Source organism: Salmo trutta, chromosome 25 (assembly GCF_901001165.1).
Source record: "Salmo trutta chromosome 25, fSalTru1.1, whole genome shotgun sequence".
Classification (NCBI taxonomy): Eukaryota; Metazoa; Chordata; class Actinopteri; order Salmoniformes; family Salmonidae; genus Salmo; species Salmo trutta.
In genome coordinates, this window is record NC_042981.1 from 24,416,633 (window position 1) to 24,434,202 (window position 17,570).

The following is a 17,570-nucleotide window of genomic DNA, read 5'->3' on the forward strand; positions in this document are numbered from 1 at the left end:
AAACAACATTGCTTTTCGTTTGCTCTGGTTCATCACATGACACCAGTGAATATACTCCACGCATTTATATTGGACAACGGCTCTGTCCATCAAATACGATGAGTGTTTTTCAGTATGATCTAAAAAGAGGTTCTGGAAAAATGTCTACAGTGCCTGATTGCAAGAAATTGGTCCGAAGCCCAGGTGGACTACGAATGGTCCCGGAGAATGGAGCGTTTAACAGCCCTTTTTACTTAGATGAACCCCAGTGGGTCCCAGACAAAGAGGTAAGAGACTATTGGAGAGGAAATAACAAGATAGCAACGCCGCTCGGACTTGACACTGTCTGTACGGGACAGTAGCCAGCTAACGTTACTTATCCCACGATTGAATGCCAAAAGGCGAATGATTATTATTATTAAAAAATATACGTGTTTTTAAAAAAAAAATTATAACTGCCTAGCTACTTCATTTGGCATGTGTTGGTTTTTAACAATGTTAAGCAGTTTGCTAGCTGTAAATGTGATGCCCTAAAAACACGCCTCTTCCTTCGATACAACTACGTCGCGAAGTGACTTTTCGTAGGTAAGTTAACTAGGTTAGGAGAGCATTTTCACTAACCCTTTTGCTAACGTACTAGGTTAATTCTCCTAACATGTTACCAAAAAATCCCTTCGGGTCGTAGTTGTATCGAAGTGGCGTGTTCAGCTATAAATACCAAAGAGCTGCCTGTAGTGTTCTAGCTAGCTCGTAAGTTAGACAACATGGAGCCGTCACTACAGTAGTTAGTTAGCTACGTTGTCAATTAGCTAGCTGCTTTGCATCAGGTGCCACCAAAATACAGAACCAAAGATGCCTCAGCAAGTCATTGCAATTCATAAGACTGCAAGTTAATTAGAAGTTTTTTTTCTCGCCGTCTCTACGAGATGTCCACATGCATCATGATCTAGCCTGGGCAGCCACCATTGGGCTCGATGTGTACAGCCGGATGAAACACTTGTTCCCACCGGCATCCGGTTCATACATAAAAATAAAAAAAAATCAGGCTCCAAAGGCTTCGATTTCCTCCTTAACTAGATTTAATGAAGAGAAGGGGAAAATATGCACACTTTATTGACGTTCACCCATGACTGTGTGATTATGCACATCTCCTACTCAATCATGAAGTTTGCAGATGACACAACAGTGTCTGTTACTGACAACAGTTACTGACAAGACTGCAAACAGGGAGGAGGTGAGGGCCCTGGCGGAGTGGTGCCAGGAAAATAACCTCTCCCTCAATGTAAACAAAACGAAGGAGCTGATCGTGGACTTCAGGAGACAGCAGAGGGAGCACCCCCCATCCACATTGAAGGGGCCGTAGTGGAGAAGGGGAAAAGTTCCTTGGCACGCACATCACTGACAATGTGAAATGGTCCATCCACACCGTCAATCATCGCCTCTTCAACTTCAGGAGGCTGAAGAAATTTGGCTTGGCCCCTAAGACCCTCACAAACTTCTACGGATGCACCATTGAGAGCATTCTGTCGGGCTGTATCACCGCCTGGTACGGCAACTGCACCGTCCGCAACCACAGGGCTCTCTAGAGGGTGGTGCGGTCAGCCCAACACATCACCGGGGGCTGACTGCCTGTCCTCCAGGACATCTACAGCACCCGGTGTCACAGGAAGGCCAAGAATATCATCAAGGACGACACCATTTTGTATACCTCTGGCCCTTCTTTGGACACTGTGTTAACTAACCTCCAGATGAGCTTCAATGCCATACAACTCTCCATCCTTGGCCTCCAACTGCTCTTAAATGCAAGTGAAACTAAATGGATTCTCTTCAACCGATCGCCGATTGCCTTACCTCCCTTATCCTACCTCATTTGCACATGCTGTATATAGATTTTTCTACTGTATTATTGATTGTTTATTCCATGTGTAACTCTGTTGTTGTATGTGTCGAACTGCTTTTTGTTATCTTGGCCAGGTCGCAGTTGCAAATGAGAACTTGTTCTCAACTAGCCTGCCTGGTTAAATAAAAGTGAAATAAAATTTAAAAATAAATAACTAAAAAGGACCTCCGCCACCTGAGCAATACTGTTTTACCCACTTCATATGTATATATTGTATTATTGTCAAGGCTCATCCTATATAACTACTTATTTTCTATATAGTATACAAATGTTTCTATTCATATAATATCCATAATGTTTATACATGCGATATACACTGAACAAAAAATGTAAACGCAATATGTAAAGTGTTGGTTTCATGAGCTGAAATAAAAGATCCCAGAAATGTTCCAAACGCACAAAGAGCTTATTCTCTAAAATGTTGTGCACACATTTGTTTACAACTCTGTTAGTGAGCATGTCTCCATTTCCAAGATAATCCATCCACCTGACATGTGTGGCATATCATCAAGCTGATATTACACAAGTGCAGCTTGTGCAGGGGACAATAAAAGGTCACTAAAATGTGTCGGTTTTTTTTCACACAACACAATGCCACAGATGTGTCAAGTTTTGAAAGAGCATGCAATTGGCATGCTGACTGCAGGAATGTCCTAAATAGCTGTTTCCAGATAATTAAATGTTAATTTTGCTATCATAAGCTGCCTCCTATGTAATTTTAGAGAATTTGTCAGTACTTCCAACCGGCCTCACCACCACAGACCAGGTGTAACCATGCCAGCCCAGGACCTCCACAGGCCACAATCAACAGCCTGATCAACTCTATGCGAAGGAGATGTTGTGCTGCGTTAGGCAAATAGTAGTCACACCAGATACTGACTGGTTTTCTTATCCACACCCCTACCTTTCTTTTTTAAGTTATCTGTGACCAACAGATGTATATCTATATTCTGAGTCATGAAATCCATAGATTTTCCTTATATGAACTGTATTTAACTCCATGAAATGCAACATTTTCAAAGATGTTACTATTTTTGTTCGGTGTACATATTTCCTTTTAATATTTGGGATTTGCGTGTATTGTTAGGTATTACTGCACTTTTGGAGCTAGGAACATAAGCATTTTGTCACACTTGAGAAATATGTGTATGTGACCAATACATTTTTGGGGGGGGATTTGATTATCTACTACCATGCTAGTGTCTAATGCGTACGAATTCTACTTCTTGATGTTGCGCCCCGCATTCAGCCAGGGGTAAACAACAGACTGATGGCACCTTAATAGGGGAGGAAGGGCTCATGGTAATGGCTGGAGCGGAATTAATGAAATGCTCCACTCCAGCCATTTATTATGAGCTGTCCTCCCCCAAGCAGCCTCCACTGGTCTGATGCAACCTGACTTGCCTAGTTAATGCAACATCAGAAAGTATCATTCCTAGAATTCCAGTTATTAAATAGCCACTCTGGTATGGTGGTGGAAAAATGTGTTTCATAAAGAAAGTACACTTTTTTTTGTTTGTTTCCTAACCCACATTCTCCCCATTTAAATCAAGTTGAGGTAATCAAAGCCTTTGCTGCCTAAATGGAGAATGTTTTATGTACAAACCTGTCGCTGGGGACAGGATATTACCTGCTGTGCACATCAAGCCCAGATGATAGTGGAGATCCATAAAGCCCACTAGCGGCTAATCATGATTATGACATGGGTCCACTTTGGAAAACACTTGAGTGGGGGATGGCCATGAGTCATAGCTGTGTGTGAACCTTATAGTAAACCTGTCTAGCAGCTTGTCACACCTCACTGCCTCTTCACCCATGTGTTTGAATGGTACACTGATCTTTAAGATGCTGTGACGTGGTTGCATTAAAACAGTCAGTGTTCGGCTAACTTTTACTTAGGTCTCTCTTTATGTATTGTCTCTCTTGTGCTGTCCTATATTTTTTGTTTTATTTTTAATCCCAGTCCCTGTCCCCGCAAGTGGTCTTTTGCCTTCTGGTAGGCCGTCATTGTAAATAAGAATTTGTTCTTAACTGACTTTCCTAGTTAAATAAATAAAGTCTGGGTATGTTACTGTAAGCCTTAGGTTTGTGATCATCTTAGTGTAAAGGCGAGGTCTTTTGGTAATCCATCTAAACTGTTTATCAAATTGTTGTGTCCATGTTTGAACTTGAGTGAACCAAAAGTATGTCCTTCTCCTCTTTCAGTGCCCAAGCTGTATGCAGTGTGACAAAAAATATGACTTCCTTACAAGAAAGGTTTGATTTACTATGATCCCGTAATATACATAAGTATGTGGACACTCCTTCAAATTAGTGTATTCGGCTAGTTCAGACACACCTGTTGCTGACAGGTGTATAAAATCGAGCACACAGCCATGCAAACTCCATAGACAAACATTGGCAGTAATATGGCCTTACTGAAGAGCTCAGTGACTTTCAAAGTGGCACGGTCATAGGATTGCCACCTTTCCAACAAGTCAGTTTGTGAAATTTCTGGCCTGCTAGAGCTGCCCCGTTCAACTGTAAGTGCTGTTATTGTGAAGAGGAACGTCTAGGAGCAACAACGGCTCAGTCGTGAAGTGGTAGGCCACACAAGTTCACAGAATGGGACCATCGAGTGCTGAAGCGCGTAGCGCATAAAAATAGTCTGTCCTCTGTTGCAACACTCACTACGGAGTTCTAAACTGCCTCTTGAAGCAACGTTAGCGCAATAACTGTTCATCGGGAGCGTCATGAAATGGGTTTGCCAAGCAGCCGCAAACAAGCCTAAGGTCACAATGCCAAGCGTCGGCTGGAGTGGTGTAAAGCTTGCCGCCACTGGACTCTGGAGCAGTGGAAAGCATTCTCTGGAGTGATGAATCAAGTCCGACGAACAAATATGGGTTTGGTGGATACCAGGAGAACGCTACCTGCCCGACTGTATAGTGCCAACTGTAAAGTTTGGTGGAGGAGGAATAATGCTATAGGGCTGTTTTTCGTGGTTCGGTCTAGGCCCCTTAGTTCCAGTAAAGGGAAATCTTAACGCTACAGCATACAATGACATTCTAGACAACTATGTGCTTCCAACTTTGTGGCAACAGTTTGGTAAAGGCCCTTTCCTGTTTCAGCATGACAATGCCCTTGTGCACAAAGCGAGGTACATACAGAAATGGTTTTCTGAGATTGGTGTGGAAGAACTTGACTGGCCTGCACAGAGCCCTGACCTCAACCCCATCGAACACCTTTGGGATTAATTTGAACACTGACTGCGAGCCAGGCCTAATCGCCCAACATCAGTGCCCCACCTCATTAATGCCGTTGTGGCTGAATGCTGCAGGGACTTGCTTCCAATCTTCCAACATCTAGTTGAAAGTCTTCACAGAAGAGTGGAGGCTGTTATAGAAGCAAAGGGGGACCAACTCCATATTAATGCTCGTAATTTCGGAATGAGATGTTCGACGAGCAGGTGTCCACATACTTTTGGTCATGCAGTGTATCATATAACTGTATTTAAATGTTTAACCTGACTTTGAGCTAAACTGTTGCTTTTGCCAATAGGATACGTAGTTTTGCCTGTTATGACCTCTGCTTCCCTTCCTCTTGTTCTGTTGATGTTCAGCACCACTGTCGGCGGTGTGGCCGGTGTTTCTGTGATAAGTGCTGCAGTAAGGTGGCTCTGCCCAGGATGTGCTTCGTCGACCCAGTCCGGCAGTGTGGCGAGTGCAGCCTGGTCTCCCAGAAGGAAATGGAGTTCTACGACAAACAGCTCAAAGTCCTTATGGGAGGTGAGTTCAAAGGAATGAATCAATTGTGTAAGGAGGACACCCAAACTCACAGGGATGTGTGTGTGTGTGTGTGTGTGTGTGTGTGTGGGTGTGTATATATATATATATATTATATGTGTGTGTGTGTGTGTGTGTGTGTGTGTATATATATCTCTGTTAGTGAGCAGGGCTAGGTCTGAGGTGATGCTGCCCTGCTCTACCCCCTCCTGGCTAGTGAAGTGTTGGTGCAGACCAGTGTGGTTATAAATAGGCCCCTTCCACTCTGCTTCACTCAGCCAGGCCTGTAATTAAATATCCATTTGCAGCATGGTGAGCTCTAGGGCAAGGGCCTGCTGCAGTGGCAGGGACCTGGAGAGAAAGCCTTGTAGCATTTTGGACTAATGGGGTCATGTTAGCCAGATAGCATGGTCAAATAATGCTGTATCCTTTGTCTGTCCACGAGAGATTATACTATGTAAACAATCAAATTAAGATAGATTTTAGTTCTGGGTTAACCAAGATTATCATTAGTACAACATCACCAGTGGACTGGGAGATATCTACAGTTGGATGGATTCTTATAGAGGGATTTTTGATTGGCATGCTTTTTTAATTTGACTCACTGATAATGACTCGTCTGTCATACTCAGGTGGTTCTTTTATTGTCACTTTGGGCACCTCAAAGACGTCTGAGACCATGATGTGTCGTCTCTCCAACAACCACAGGTATCGTGAGTGTTTTTTACATTTTACACAAAGAGAAAGTATCTAGACTGGAGTTATTTAGGTTAATCCTGGAAGGACATATACTGTATCTGTGCTTTGATAGAACCACTTTAGAAAATGTACATTTTCCAGTTGAAAGACTTTCAGTACATCACTGTCTCACCTCTCTTGCTCTCTTTTTTATTTATCTCCCTCTCCACTCAGGTATCTTTTCTTTGATGGGGAGAGCCATTTTGAGGTGGAACTGTCTCGGATCTCCAGTATGCAGGTGTTGACGGAGGAGTCCACTCCTGAAGGTAAAGCTCTGGATCAGATGTTCTCTGGTTGTTTGCTCAGCCTGGCTTGATTGCTCTCAGTACAGAGGGCAGTATGATGACAGTACAGCAGCGATACTATGTAGCTCGTTGAATGCTTATTGATTTAAGAGACATGGATTCCTGTGGGTGGAGGAACTAGCTCCATCTCCTCTTTATGACCGGATGTATAATCATAAATCCACAGTAAAATTCTGTTGACTGTGTATTTTCATTGTATTGATTTGAAACCCCTTAACTGATCTAACAGCATGGTAAGTATACTGAGGTGGTGGTTGTGCCTGACTGTTTCCTCTGCTTTAATTTTAAAACACTCTCTCCCTCTCTCCCTCTGGGCGGCCTGGCCTTTCTCCTTATGACCTTAGAGAATGACATTCACACTTACACAAGTCTGCTGGACAGTCAGTATATCTCTGAAGGTTAGCGCTGTTATACTCCCTCGTCCCCCACTCGCCCTTATTCCTCCCCATCTTAAGTTCACATGCCCCCAGAGTTTGTGGCCCTGCTTTTGATAAGGATGCCTTTGTTATCATTGTACATGCATTTTATATCAGTGGTAGAACAAAGGCGACGTCCTTAAAATCCATGTCCCGTGCATGCTTCCATGGGGGGGATTGTGTGTAACTAAACACCCAGAATGAGTCTCATTGCCCCTCTAACTGTGACCAGGCTGGTGTTCATTAGGCAACACCATATCAAAATACTTTATTTGACAGTTTCCATGTGGCACCTTCCTATTTCACTCTGTTTGGGCTGTTTTCTTCCGCTTTGTGCCTACTGAACACAACCCAGTTCACAGCTCAAGACATCCAAACATATTCCCTCATTCCTATCAACTTCTTCTGTGAACGTCTGATATGTTGTTTATTTTCTCAAGTCTATAGATTTCTTAGGGATTTATTGCACATGCCGGTCTTTTAACAAATAAGAGCTTGCATGTTTTGTCTAATCAATGTTTGTTATTGTGTCCTTTTGAGATATGTTGTAAGGTTACTTTTTTTTTCTCACCAAGGTCATTAGTTTGAACACCAGCCAGGTAGCAGTTTTGGTTTACAAAGTCTGAGCTGAAGCTTTTAGAGTACATCCCAAGATAGTGAGTGTTGTTACTGTACCTTACTTAACAACCTGGTCTTATAGCATTTTGTATTATTCTGTACGAAAATCCGAGACCCATTTCGTATGATATGTTCTGAATTATAATTTGTATTATATTTTACAAATTTGCAAAACGTGAAATATCTTACGAAGTTGCAAAATGTACAATATGTTACGAATTCTAGCTAGGTGGCAAATGTTAGCTTGGGGTTGGGGTTAAGTTTAGGAGATAGGTTAAAGGGTTAGCCAACATGCTAAGTAGCTAAAAAGTATTTAAAGTTGCTAAAGTTGTACGTGATGAGATTTGGGTTGGTAGATGTTTCTGTTATATATTCACCCACCCTGACCAACCACCCTAAGTAACCATCTGTCTTATGTAACATATTTACATGTACTATGTTACGTCTGGTCTGAGACCAGGCTGTGCTTAACTGTGTGTTGTGTCCAGGGGGAAACTCCAGGGCCAGTGGCATGTTGCTCCACTACAAACCCACTGGCTCTCAGGACCCCCAGCAGTCACGCATGGAGGCAGCAGACGACAAGAAGGCTGCCTCCTCATGGCTGGCTGCTATGCACAAGGTACACCACATTAACAGGCTGGCTTGTGTTTTAAAAGGAAGATTATATTTGATACTACTGGAATTTATGTTGTGATATCCAAACTTCAGACCTGCCATTACGTACTGTGTGTGTGTATGTGGTTGAATAGTTATTTTGAATAGTTCTGCCTGTACTATGTCTCTGTTCCCTGACAGGCTGCCAAACTGCTGTATGAAGCTCGGGACCGGTGACTCATTGCTAAGATGCCCAGAGCCTGAGAGTGATGGCACAGACCAAGTGTTTTCTTTCCTACCCTTCCGTCTCACATTCTCTAGATGCTGACAGTGCATTTCAGTCACAATCCATTGAACTATTTGGCCAACCACCCATCTAATGCTGCTATTCTTAATGCTATCATAGACATAAGCCATTTGGCATAACCATTTCCCTTCACGTAACGCTTTTAAGGTCATTTGTTATGTGATCTGTGACATAGTTCAAGTTAAGTTTCTTTGTACATGCTGTCTATACTCTACTTTCAGTGCTGGCAGATTTGGATCCTTATCCCTTCCTTAGGGATCCACAGATTATTCACTGATTCTAGTGGTGTATATATATACACACACACACACACACACACACACACACACACACACACACACACGTATGTGGACACCCCTTCAAATAAGTGGATTCGGCTATTACATCCACACCCATTGCTGACAGGTGTATAAAATCGAGCGCACAGCCATACAATCTCCATAGACAAACATTGGCAGTAGAATGGCCTTACTAAAGAGCCCAGTGACTTTCAACGTGGCACTGTCATAGGATTGCCACCTTTCCAACAAGTCAGTTCGTCAAATTTCTGTCCTGCTAGAGCGGCCCTAGTCAACTGTAAGTGCTGTTGTGAAACGTCTAGGAGCAACAACGGCTCAGCCGCAAAGTGGTAGGCCACACAAGCTCACAGAACTGGACCGCTGAGTGCTGAAGCGCATAAAAATCATCTGTCCTCAGTTGCAACACTCACTATCGAGTTCCAAACTGCCTCTGGAAGCAACGTCAGAACAAGAACTGTTCACCGGGAGCTTCATGAAATGGGTTTCCGTACAGATCACCATGCGCAATGCCAAGCGTCGGCTGGAGTGGTGTAAAGCTTGCTGACATTGAACTCTGGAGCAGTGGAAAGTGTTGTCTGGAATGATGAATCACGCTTTACCATCTGGCAGTCCGTTGGACGAATCTGGGTTCGGCAAATGCCAGGAGAACTCTACCTTCCCCAATGCATAGTGCCAGCTGTGAAGTTTGGTTGAGGAGGAATAATGGTCTGGGGCTGTTTTTCATGGTTCGGGCCCCTTAGTTCCAGTGAAGGGAAATCTTAACACTACAGCATACAATGACATTCTAGACTATTCTGTGCTTCTGACTTTGTGGCAACAGTTTGGGGGAAGGTCCTTTCCTGTTTCAGCATGACAATGCCCTCATGCACAAAGTGAGGTCCATACAGAAATGGTTTGTTGAGATTGGTGTGGAAGAACTTGACTGACCTGCAGAGAGCCCTGACCTCAACCCCATCGAACACCTTTGGGATGAATTGGAACGCCGACTGCGAGCCAGGTCTAATCGCCAAACATCAGTGCCTGACATCACTAATGCTTGTGGCTGAATGGAAGCAAGTCTCCACAGCACTGTTCCAACATCTAGTGGAAAGCCCTCCCAGAAGATTAGAGGCTGTTATAGAAGCAAAGGGGGGACCAACTCCATATTAATGCCTGATTTTGGAATGAGATGTTCGACGAGCAGGTTTCCAAATACGTGTGTGTGTGTGTGTGTGTGTGTGTGTGTATACACACACAGAGTTTATTAAATTCTTTAAATGTAGTCCCATACATAGACATTTTGTATAAACTATTTTGTTAAATATTCCTATTTTATCACAAAATGCGGTGTATGTACTTTTTACAGCTAAAATATTTAGTATAGTTTTTGTAGCACTTGTATATAAAAAAAAAAGTGTATTCCTACACTACAAGATGACTTAAACATTTTGTTTTCATGTTGGGTTGCTTTACTTTTTATACATTAATTACACAGCCACAACACCAACAATCTAACCCTTAATCTAAGGGTACAATATGCTGTTTAATGTAACACTTTTACTCTTCTGTTTTGTTGGCTTATATCCAACGTATTATGCTTCACATACCAAATAAAATACTTAAGACAGGTTTTCATTTTTGACCAAATATTATTTGTATTATCAAACCAGAGAATTGTGGACATTTAGCCGGAATCTTGAAGGTTGCTGATATTCATTGTTTTTAAAACGTTTTTTATCAGGACTGCTCCCAAGTAGGCTGCACTCTAATCAATTGTATTAATATGGTAACAGGCATGTTGACATGGTGTTTGCTGGATGTGTTTGTATGATGCATTGTGTAAAAAAAAAAAAACATGCTATGGCTATTCACTTTGAGGTCCTTTGATAGTCCTTGCTTAGTTCACAAGAATGTTTGTTGTCTAATGCCCGATGTCCACCAAATGCATATGCGTTTTGTTTTTCCGGAAGTCTAGCTTGCATTTACCATACTAGACACACATGTACTTTGCTTTTCACAGACTCCCAACTAGCTAGCTTTTATCTAGTTGTACTTCTGTTTGTACCACCGCACTGTACGAACGAACGAGTTGAAAATATTTACTTCTGCCGGAACTCAGTGGACATGAGGCGTATTACTATCTGAATTCACTCAATTTTGTATTTATCCTTGCCCTACGGTTCAGGCTTATTTTAATGCCATATAAACTGTTTTCTGCATGATGCAGCAGTATTTGAGATGGCCAGCCTCAATTATTTCTGTTATCTACATTCAGTGTTCACTCAAGTTGAAATTGGTAGTTTGGCACTAGATGGCATTGACACATTTAGCAGTTATGGTAAGTATCACTGCTCTTTATGGTCTCCCTTTTTACAGTCACTCCTAATAGTAATCCTATTACAATCTCTAATAGTATGTGTCAAGAAATGTCCATTATTTTAACTAAAATTAAATTGTAACTCTTCTCATAAATTGTATTTACAAATCATGACAATGATTGTTGCATTATTAAATGAAAGGTCAATAATTTTAACCCTAGGATGCATAGTAAACATGGCGCCCCAATAATGCATAGGCTGGGTCAAAATGACCCGCTACTGTAAGATCTATTTTATTTATATGGGTCTAAAATATTATACATTTTGTGAGACATTATTTTGAGTGATTTGGACCTTTTCAATAATAATTTTGTTTGAAATGTTTTTAGTCGCTCAAGGGTTTGATACACATTTCGATCAAATTTATTGGTTACATATACATGGTTAGCAGATGTTAATACGAGTGTAGTGAAATACTACACTCGCACGAATGATAACATAAATTCATAACGGCTATTGAAAATAATAGCATTTTTCTTACAATCAATTTTACAGAGTTTCACATTAAACCTTTGTGTGAAGAACAAAATATAACCACCTTAAGCATGTTTTATAATATTTAAAAACATTTTTGAAAATCCAAAGTTCATCAATATAAATGACAACGCTAACAATTGTGAATTTAGAAAACATGAACACTAACAGGAACTGTGTGTGTGATGCTTACTTATGCTTTCTTAGTCCATGCATTTGTTACAAACCACAAGCATATGACTGTGCTCTTTGCAGACAGATGTATTGCACTGAGAACACCAGCAGCTGACTTTCTTATCCTTTGCGCAAGCTGGCACCTCTTCTGGCCCTGGCTGCTCTGAGTGGTGGTGGCATGGCTCTCTTGTCACCTCACATCTTTCCATTGCCTCAGTTCTTCTGTGGAGATGGTTGTCCTTCTGGAAGGTTGTCCCATCTCTGCAGCACTCCCAACAATCAGGCCTTTATGGTAGATTGGCCAGACGGAAGCCACTCCTCAGTAAAAGGCACATGACAGCCCTCTTGGAGTTTGCCAAAACGTACCTAAAGGACTCAGACCATGAGAAACAAGATTTTCTGGTCTGATGAAACCAAGATTGAACTCCTTGGTCTGAATGCCAAGCGTCACGTCTGTAGGAAAGCTGCTCATCCACTGTGACACAGTCGCTGGGGGTGAACCTTCCTCTACAGTTTGCTAGGAAAAGGTCCCACAAATACCGGAAGGCTGCCAGGTGGTCTGTTGCCTTTCTGAACACTGGTCCTCTTGTCATCAAGAGAGATACTCTATCTAGAGAGTTTTCATCTGTATTTTTCATAGCTGTCTACATACCACGACATGGCACTAAGACTGCATTCAATGAGCTGTATACCACCATAAGCAAACGGGAAAACGCTTGTTCAGAGACAGCTCTCCTAGTGGCCGGGACTTTAATGCAGGGAAACTTCAATCTGTTTTACCTAATTTCTATCAGTATGTTAAATGTGCAACCAGAGGGAAAAAAAACTTGAGACCAACTTTACTCCACACACATATGCGTACAAAGCTCTCCCTTCCCCCTTTTTTGGCAAATCTGACTAATTTGATCCTTCTGATTCCTGCTTACAAGCAAAAACTAAAGCAGGAAGCACCAGTGTCAATAAAGTGGTCAGATGAAGCAGATGCTAAGCTACAGGACTGTTATGCTAGCACAGACAAGGAATATGTTCCGCGATTCTTCCGATGGCATTGAGGAATACACCACATTAGTCACTGGCTTCATCAATAAGTGCTTTGATTTTATTTGAACATCCACACTGAGCTAAAGGGTAGAGCTGCCGCTTTCAAGGAGTGGGACTCTAACCCGGAAGCTTATAAGAAATCCCGCTATGCCCTCCAACGAACCATCAAACAGGCAAAGCATCAATATAGAACTAAGATCAAATCGTACTACACCGGCGCCGATGCTCGTCGGATGTGGCAGGGCTTGCAAACTATTATAGACTGCAAAGGGAAGCACAGCCGAGAGCTGCCCACTGACATGAGCCTACCAGACGAGCTAAATTACTTCTATGCTCGCTTCGAGGCAAGTAACACTGAAACATGCATGAGAGCACCAGCTGTTCCGGGCGACTGTGTATTCACGCTCTCCGCAGCTGATGCGAGTAAGACCTTTTAAACAGGCCAACATTCACAAGGCCGCAGGGCCAGACGGATTACCAGGACGTGTACTCTGAGCTTGTGCTGACCAACTGGCAAGTGGCTTCACTGACATTTTCAACCTCTCCCTGTCTGAGTCTGTAATACCATCATGTTTCAAGCAGACCACCATAGTCCCTGTGCCCAAGAACACTAAAGTAACCTGCCTACCGACCCGTAGCACTCACGTCTGTAGCCATGAAGTGCTTTGAAAGGCTGGTCATAGCTCACATCAACACCATTATCCCAGAAACCCTAGACCCACTTCCACTAGTACATCACTGGGGCCAAGCTTCCTGCCATCTAGGACCTCTATACCAGGTGGTGTCAGAGGAAGGTCCTAAAAATTGTCAGAGGCTCCAGTCACCCTCGTCATAGATTGTTCTCTCTGCTACCGCAAGGCAAGCGGTACCGGAGCGCCAAGTCTAGGTCCAAGAGGCTTCTACCCCCAAGCTTCTACCCCCAAGCCATAAGACTACTGAACATCAAATCAAATGGTTACCCAGTCTACTTGCAAAAAGAAAGGTCAGTTTGACGATTGCAATGGAGTGAATTCCATAGGAAATTCATACGGGTCATATTTGGCCCACATATGAAAACTTGGGGTAATGATGCAAAAAAAAAATTACTTCAAAAATAATACATTAAAAAACAAAACTAGGATGTTAGAACATTAAAGACACGTTATTTAAGGAATTCCTGGAATATTAGATGATGACATTTTTTTTGGGGGGGGGGGGGGCAATACAGCATATGCATCCTAGGGTTAAAACACCAATTTAAACAGCCCACAGGTAATTTGGACTACAGGTTGAAAGGTCAGAGCAATAGAGAAATGTAAACTACCCTCAAATACATATTTGATTTTTTGGGATCCCATTAGCCAATGCCGACAGCAAGTCGTACTGGGGTCGACACATAATGAAAAAGACTACAGACAAAAGACTTTACAATTGACATACATTTAAAAACATGAACATGTAGTGAGTGTGCATCTATCAGTTACACATACATGTCAGTACATACACACAAGTAGGTCACATGGGGGAGAGGCGTTGTGTCGTGAGGTGTTGCTTTATTTGTTTTTTGAAACTAGGTTTGCTGTTCACTTGTGTTATAAGATGGGAGTTCCATGCACTCATGGCTCTGTATAATACTGTACGTTTCCTTGAATTTGTTCTGGACCTGGGGACTGTGAAAAGACCCCTGGTGGCATGTCTGGTGGGGTAAGTGTGTGTGTGTCAGTGCTGTGTGCAAGTTGACTGCAAACAATTTGGAATTTCCAACACATGAATGTTTCTTATTAAAACAAGAAGTGACGCAGTCAGTCTTTCCTCAGCTCTTAGCAAAGACAGACTCGCATGCATAGTATTAAAATTAGCCCTCTGATTACAATGAAGAGCAAGACTTGTTGCTCTGCTATGGGCCAGCTGCAGTTCTGGGCTCCCGAGTGGCGAAGGGGTCTAAGGCACTGCATCTCAGTGCTAGAGGCGTCAGACAACTTGTTTCGAATCCAGGCTGTATCACAACCGGCTGTTATTGGGAGTCCCATAGGGAGGCGCACAATTGGCCCAGCGTTGTCCGGGTTTGACCAGGGTGGGCGGAATTCTAAATAAGAATTTGTTTTTAACTGACTTGCCTAATTAAAGAAAGGTTACATTTTTTATTAATTTAAATACTAGATCTTTCTTTGCAGCACTTGTCCCTATGACTGGATAATAATCAATAAAAAATATATAAAGCTGGAGCCTGCAAGACTTGATTTGTGGAGTGTGGTGTCTAAAAAGTATATCTTATGTTTAGAATGAGGTTATGATGCCACTGAAAAGACAAGGATTTAGGGTAGTGTCTCTTTAAAAATGTCAGTCCATAGCGTTCAGTGATATAACTGTGTACATGGGTCGCTATCATGTGGCGCTAAAGGGGGTGTTTGTAGTAGCAGTTTGATATTTTTTAGGTTTGAGTCTTTTTTTCTTCATATACTGGATCAACAAATATCATTACAAGTCACGTACAAGGCAGGAACATTCTCTGGTGACACATTTATGTAAGAAAGGGATAGAGAATAATCACTACTGGGCGAATCACCCTCGAAAATCAGTTTGGACCAATCCATTTCCCAAGCATGAAAACGCACATGTGGGCTTGGCAATGAGGTTACAAGAAGGATTGCATGCATGGTAGTCTTTAGCTTGTTACCTCATTACAGTAAATAATGTGTGGTTTAGAATCCAAATAACAGTACATGTAAGCTATATACATTGTCTAGTCACTACAACACATTTAAATAGATTTAGCTGACGTGCTGGCTTGGAAATCTACACGGAGACTTGCTATCAGCTAAAGTTTGCTAGCCACATCGCTGTCAGCAGCATCGCCTTTGAATTGGCTGGTGCGTATTCATTATCAAGTATTTTCTCAACAATTCATCACCACCTTTTGGAAACCATGTTACCCATTAGGCTACACAGAAATATTTTGAATACCAAAACCTAACCTAGTGGATTGTAGAAGGTTTGGGGTCAGTGGTTCCAACCCTCACGGCTAGTGAAGATTTAAGACGGGGTCGTAATTTCATTCAGCATCTAGGTACGAGATTAAACATGCGGAACAATCATTGACGGAAATGTCAAGCTCATTGGACCATTACAAGCGCATTTGACAGAAATTACACTTAAATGTACAGCAAACTAGTCAGATAAATGATCACCAGGCTTTGCCACGTAACGTTAGCTAGGGGTGTAGTGGCGCATTTATACCGCAAGCGTCCAGGGTCAGGTTACAGAAGATTTATGAAAGTGTTCGTTAGGCTAGCTTCACCGGTATCATATTATTGTGATAGTAATTATTTCCAAACGTGATATGCAGTCACTCATGCCGTTTCAGTTTATTTAATTGTTGTGGCAGAAGGTTATGATTGCTAGGCCACCACCTTTTGGCTGGAAGAATACATGACATGCTGTGTAGATTTTTATGTAGCCAATAAATGCAACTGTTACAAAATGGGATTTTCACAAAAATGTGTCCAATTTCTTCTGTTCCCCAGGCTGAGCAGTGTGAGCAGACTTCACCATGAGTTCAAGAGTGTGTAAGAACTGTGGGGGCACAGACATCGATGTGGACCAGGCCAGAGGCGATGCAGTGTGCGTGGGCTGTGGCTCGGTCCTGGAGGACAACATTATCGTGTCAGAGGTCCAGTTCATGGAGACAGGAGGGGGCGGTGCCTCTGCTGTGGGACAGTTTGTAGCTGGAGATGGTATGTGCAGATGGATTGTAGTTCGGTTATAATGACAAGAGCTACATTATTCTGAGAGGTAGCCCATTCATAGATGACAACTACCTTTTAGTGCCTACTGATGACGGTATCTTCTTTTTTAAGAGCCCTGATGCTTGCTCTAAACGTTAACACGCATCGCTCGCGGTACGTTTTGGAAACATAAGGAACATGTCTTTCAAATCAGCACACAAAAATGACTACACACCTTTTATAGGGTTTGGGTTCCCACATGGCCAGATCTCCATGTTACAGCACTTGTTTACAGAAAACAGCCAGTGACCACCTGTGCTAATGCTCTGAAACCCTGTGTGTTAGCTTAACTCTAGAGGAAGTGTAGTTTGTCAACTGGAAGCACACACAGCGTATGGATCTGTGCAAATCAGATACAGTAAGCATGTCTTTTTTTTATTTTAAATATTATTTCTTGCTGATATGAAAGAAGGGTTATGTTTCAAAGTGTTTAGCAAGCACTGATTATTGAAGTTTCTAAACGTTAAAACACAGCGTTGGAATTGTAGTTCACACAGAGCCAGCCGTGGAACCTTATGGAGAGAAGGGATTTCGAGAGCTAAGAGACATTACTTATTAGAAGTATAAAAAACATTTATATCCCTTTATTCCTGCAGTTTTTCATGACATTAAGTTAGTCACTTGGATTGCAGAATGGTATTTTTGCAGAGTGCATGGCCCTGGCTAGTCTTTCCAGTAGCTGTGCATGGGTGATATTTCTGAGGAAGCTAAGCCAGTAAGAAAGCCATATTACAACCGTTGTTGTGATATTTGCATTGTTTGCTCTCTAACCCATACGTTCATACGCCACCGTGATATACAATACGGATGTGATGACAAAAAGACAGTCACATGGTGGAATAA

At 42.3% G+C, this 17,570-nt stretch overlaps 2 protein-coding genes across 4 annotated transcripts in view; both read left to right on the top strand.

Annotated features, from left to right (window-relative positions):
• Nucleotides 1-70: 70 nt before the first annotated feature.
• On the top strand, nucleotides 71-8,937 carry LOC115162225 (zinc finger FYVE domain-containing protein 21). 3 transcript variants are annotated; one of them, XM_029713336.1, is made up of 8 exons: nucleotides 73-266; nucleotides 4,085-4,135; nucleotides 5,478-5,643; nucleotides 6,273-6,348; nucleotides 6,553-6,644; nucleotides 7,028-7,081; nucleotides 8,206-8,336; nucleotides 8,513-8,937. In XM_029713336.1, exons 1-8 carry the CDS (start codon nucleotides 99-101, stop codon nucleotides 8,546-8,548), a joined length of 774 nt encoding a protein of 257 aa, XP_029569196.1. In that variant the 5' UTR covers nucleotides 73-98; the 3' UTR covers nucleotides 8,549-8,937. The 3 variants fall into 3 exon arrangements, with proteins under 3 accessions (XP_029569197.1, XP_029569196.1, XP_029569198.1); XM_029713337.1 differs by lacking the exon at nucleotides 4,085-4,135 and having other exon boundaries at nucleotides 71-266; XM_029713338.1 differs by lacking the exon at nucleotides 7,028-7,081 and having other exon boundaries at nucleotides 75-266.
• Nucleotides 8,938-15,540: 6,603 nt separating this feature from the next.
• Nucleotides 15,541-17,570, top strand: part of brf1a (BRF1 general transcription factor IIIB subunit a) — a 64,530-nt gene continuing 62,500 nt past the window's right edge. Inside the window, exons 1-2 of the mRNA XM_029713339.1 lie at nucleotides 15,541-15,812; nucleotides 16,467-16,676. Coding sequence (XP_029569199.1) covers nucleotides 16,493-16,676 — 184 coding nt within the window. The 5' untranslated portion in view covers nucleotides 15,541-15,812; nucleotides 16,467-16,492. The remainder of the gene's footprint in view (nucleotides 15,813-16,466; nucleotides 16,677-17,570) is intronic.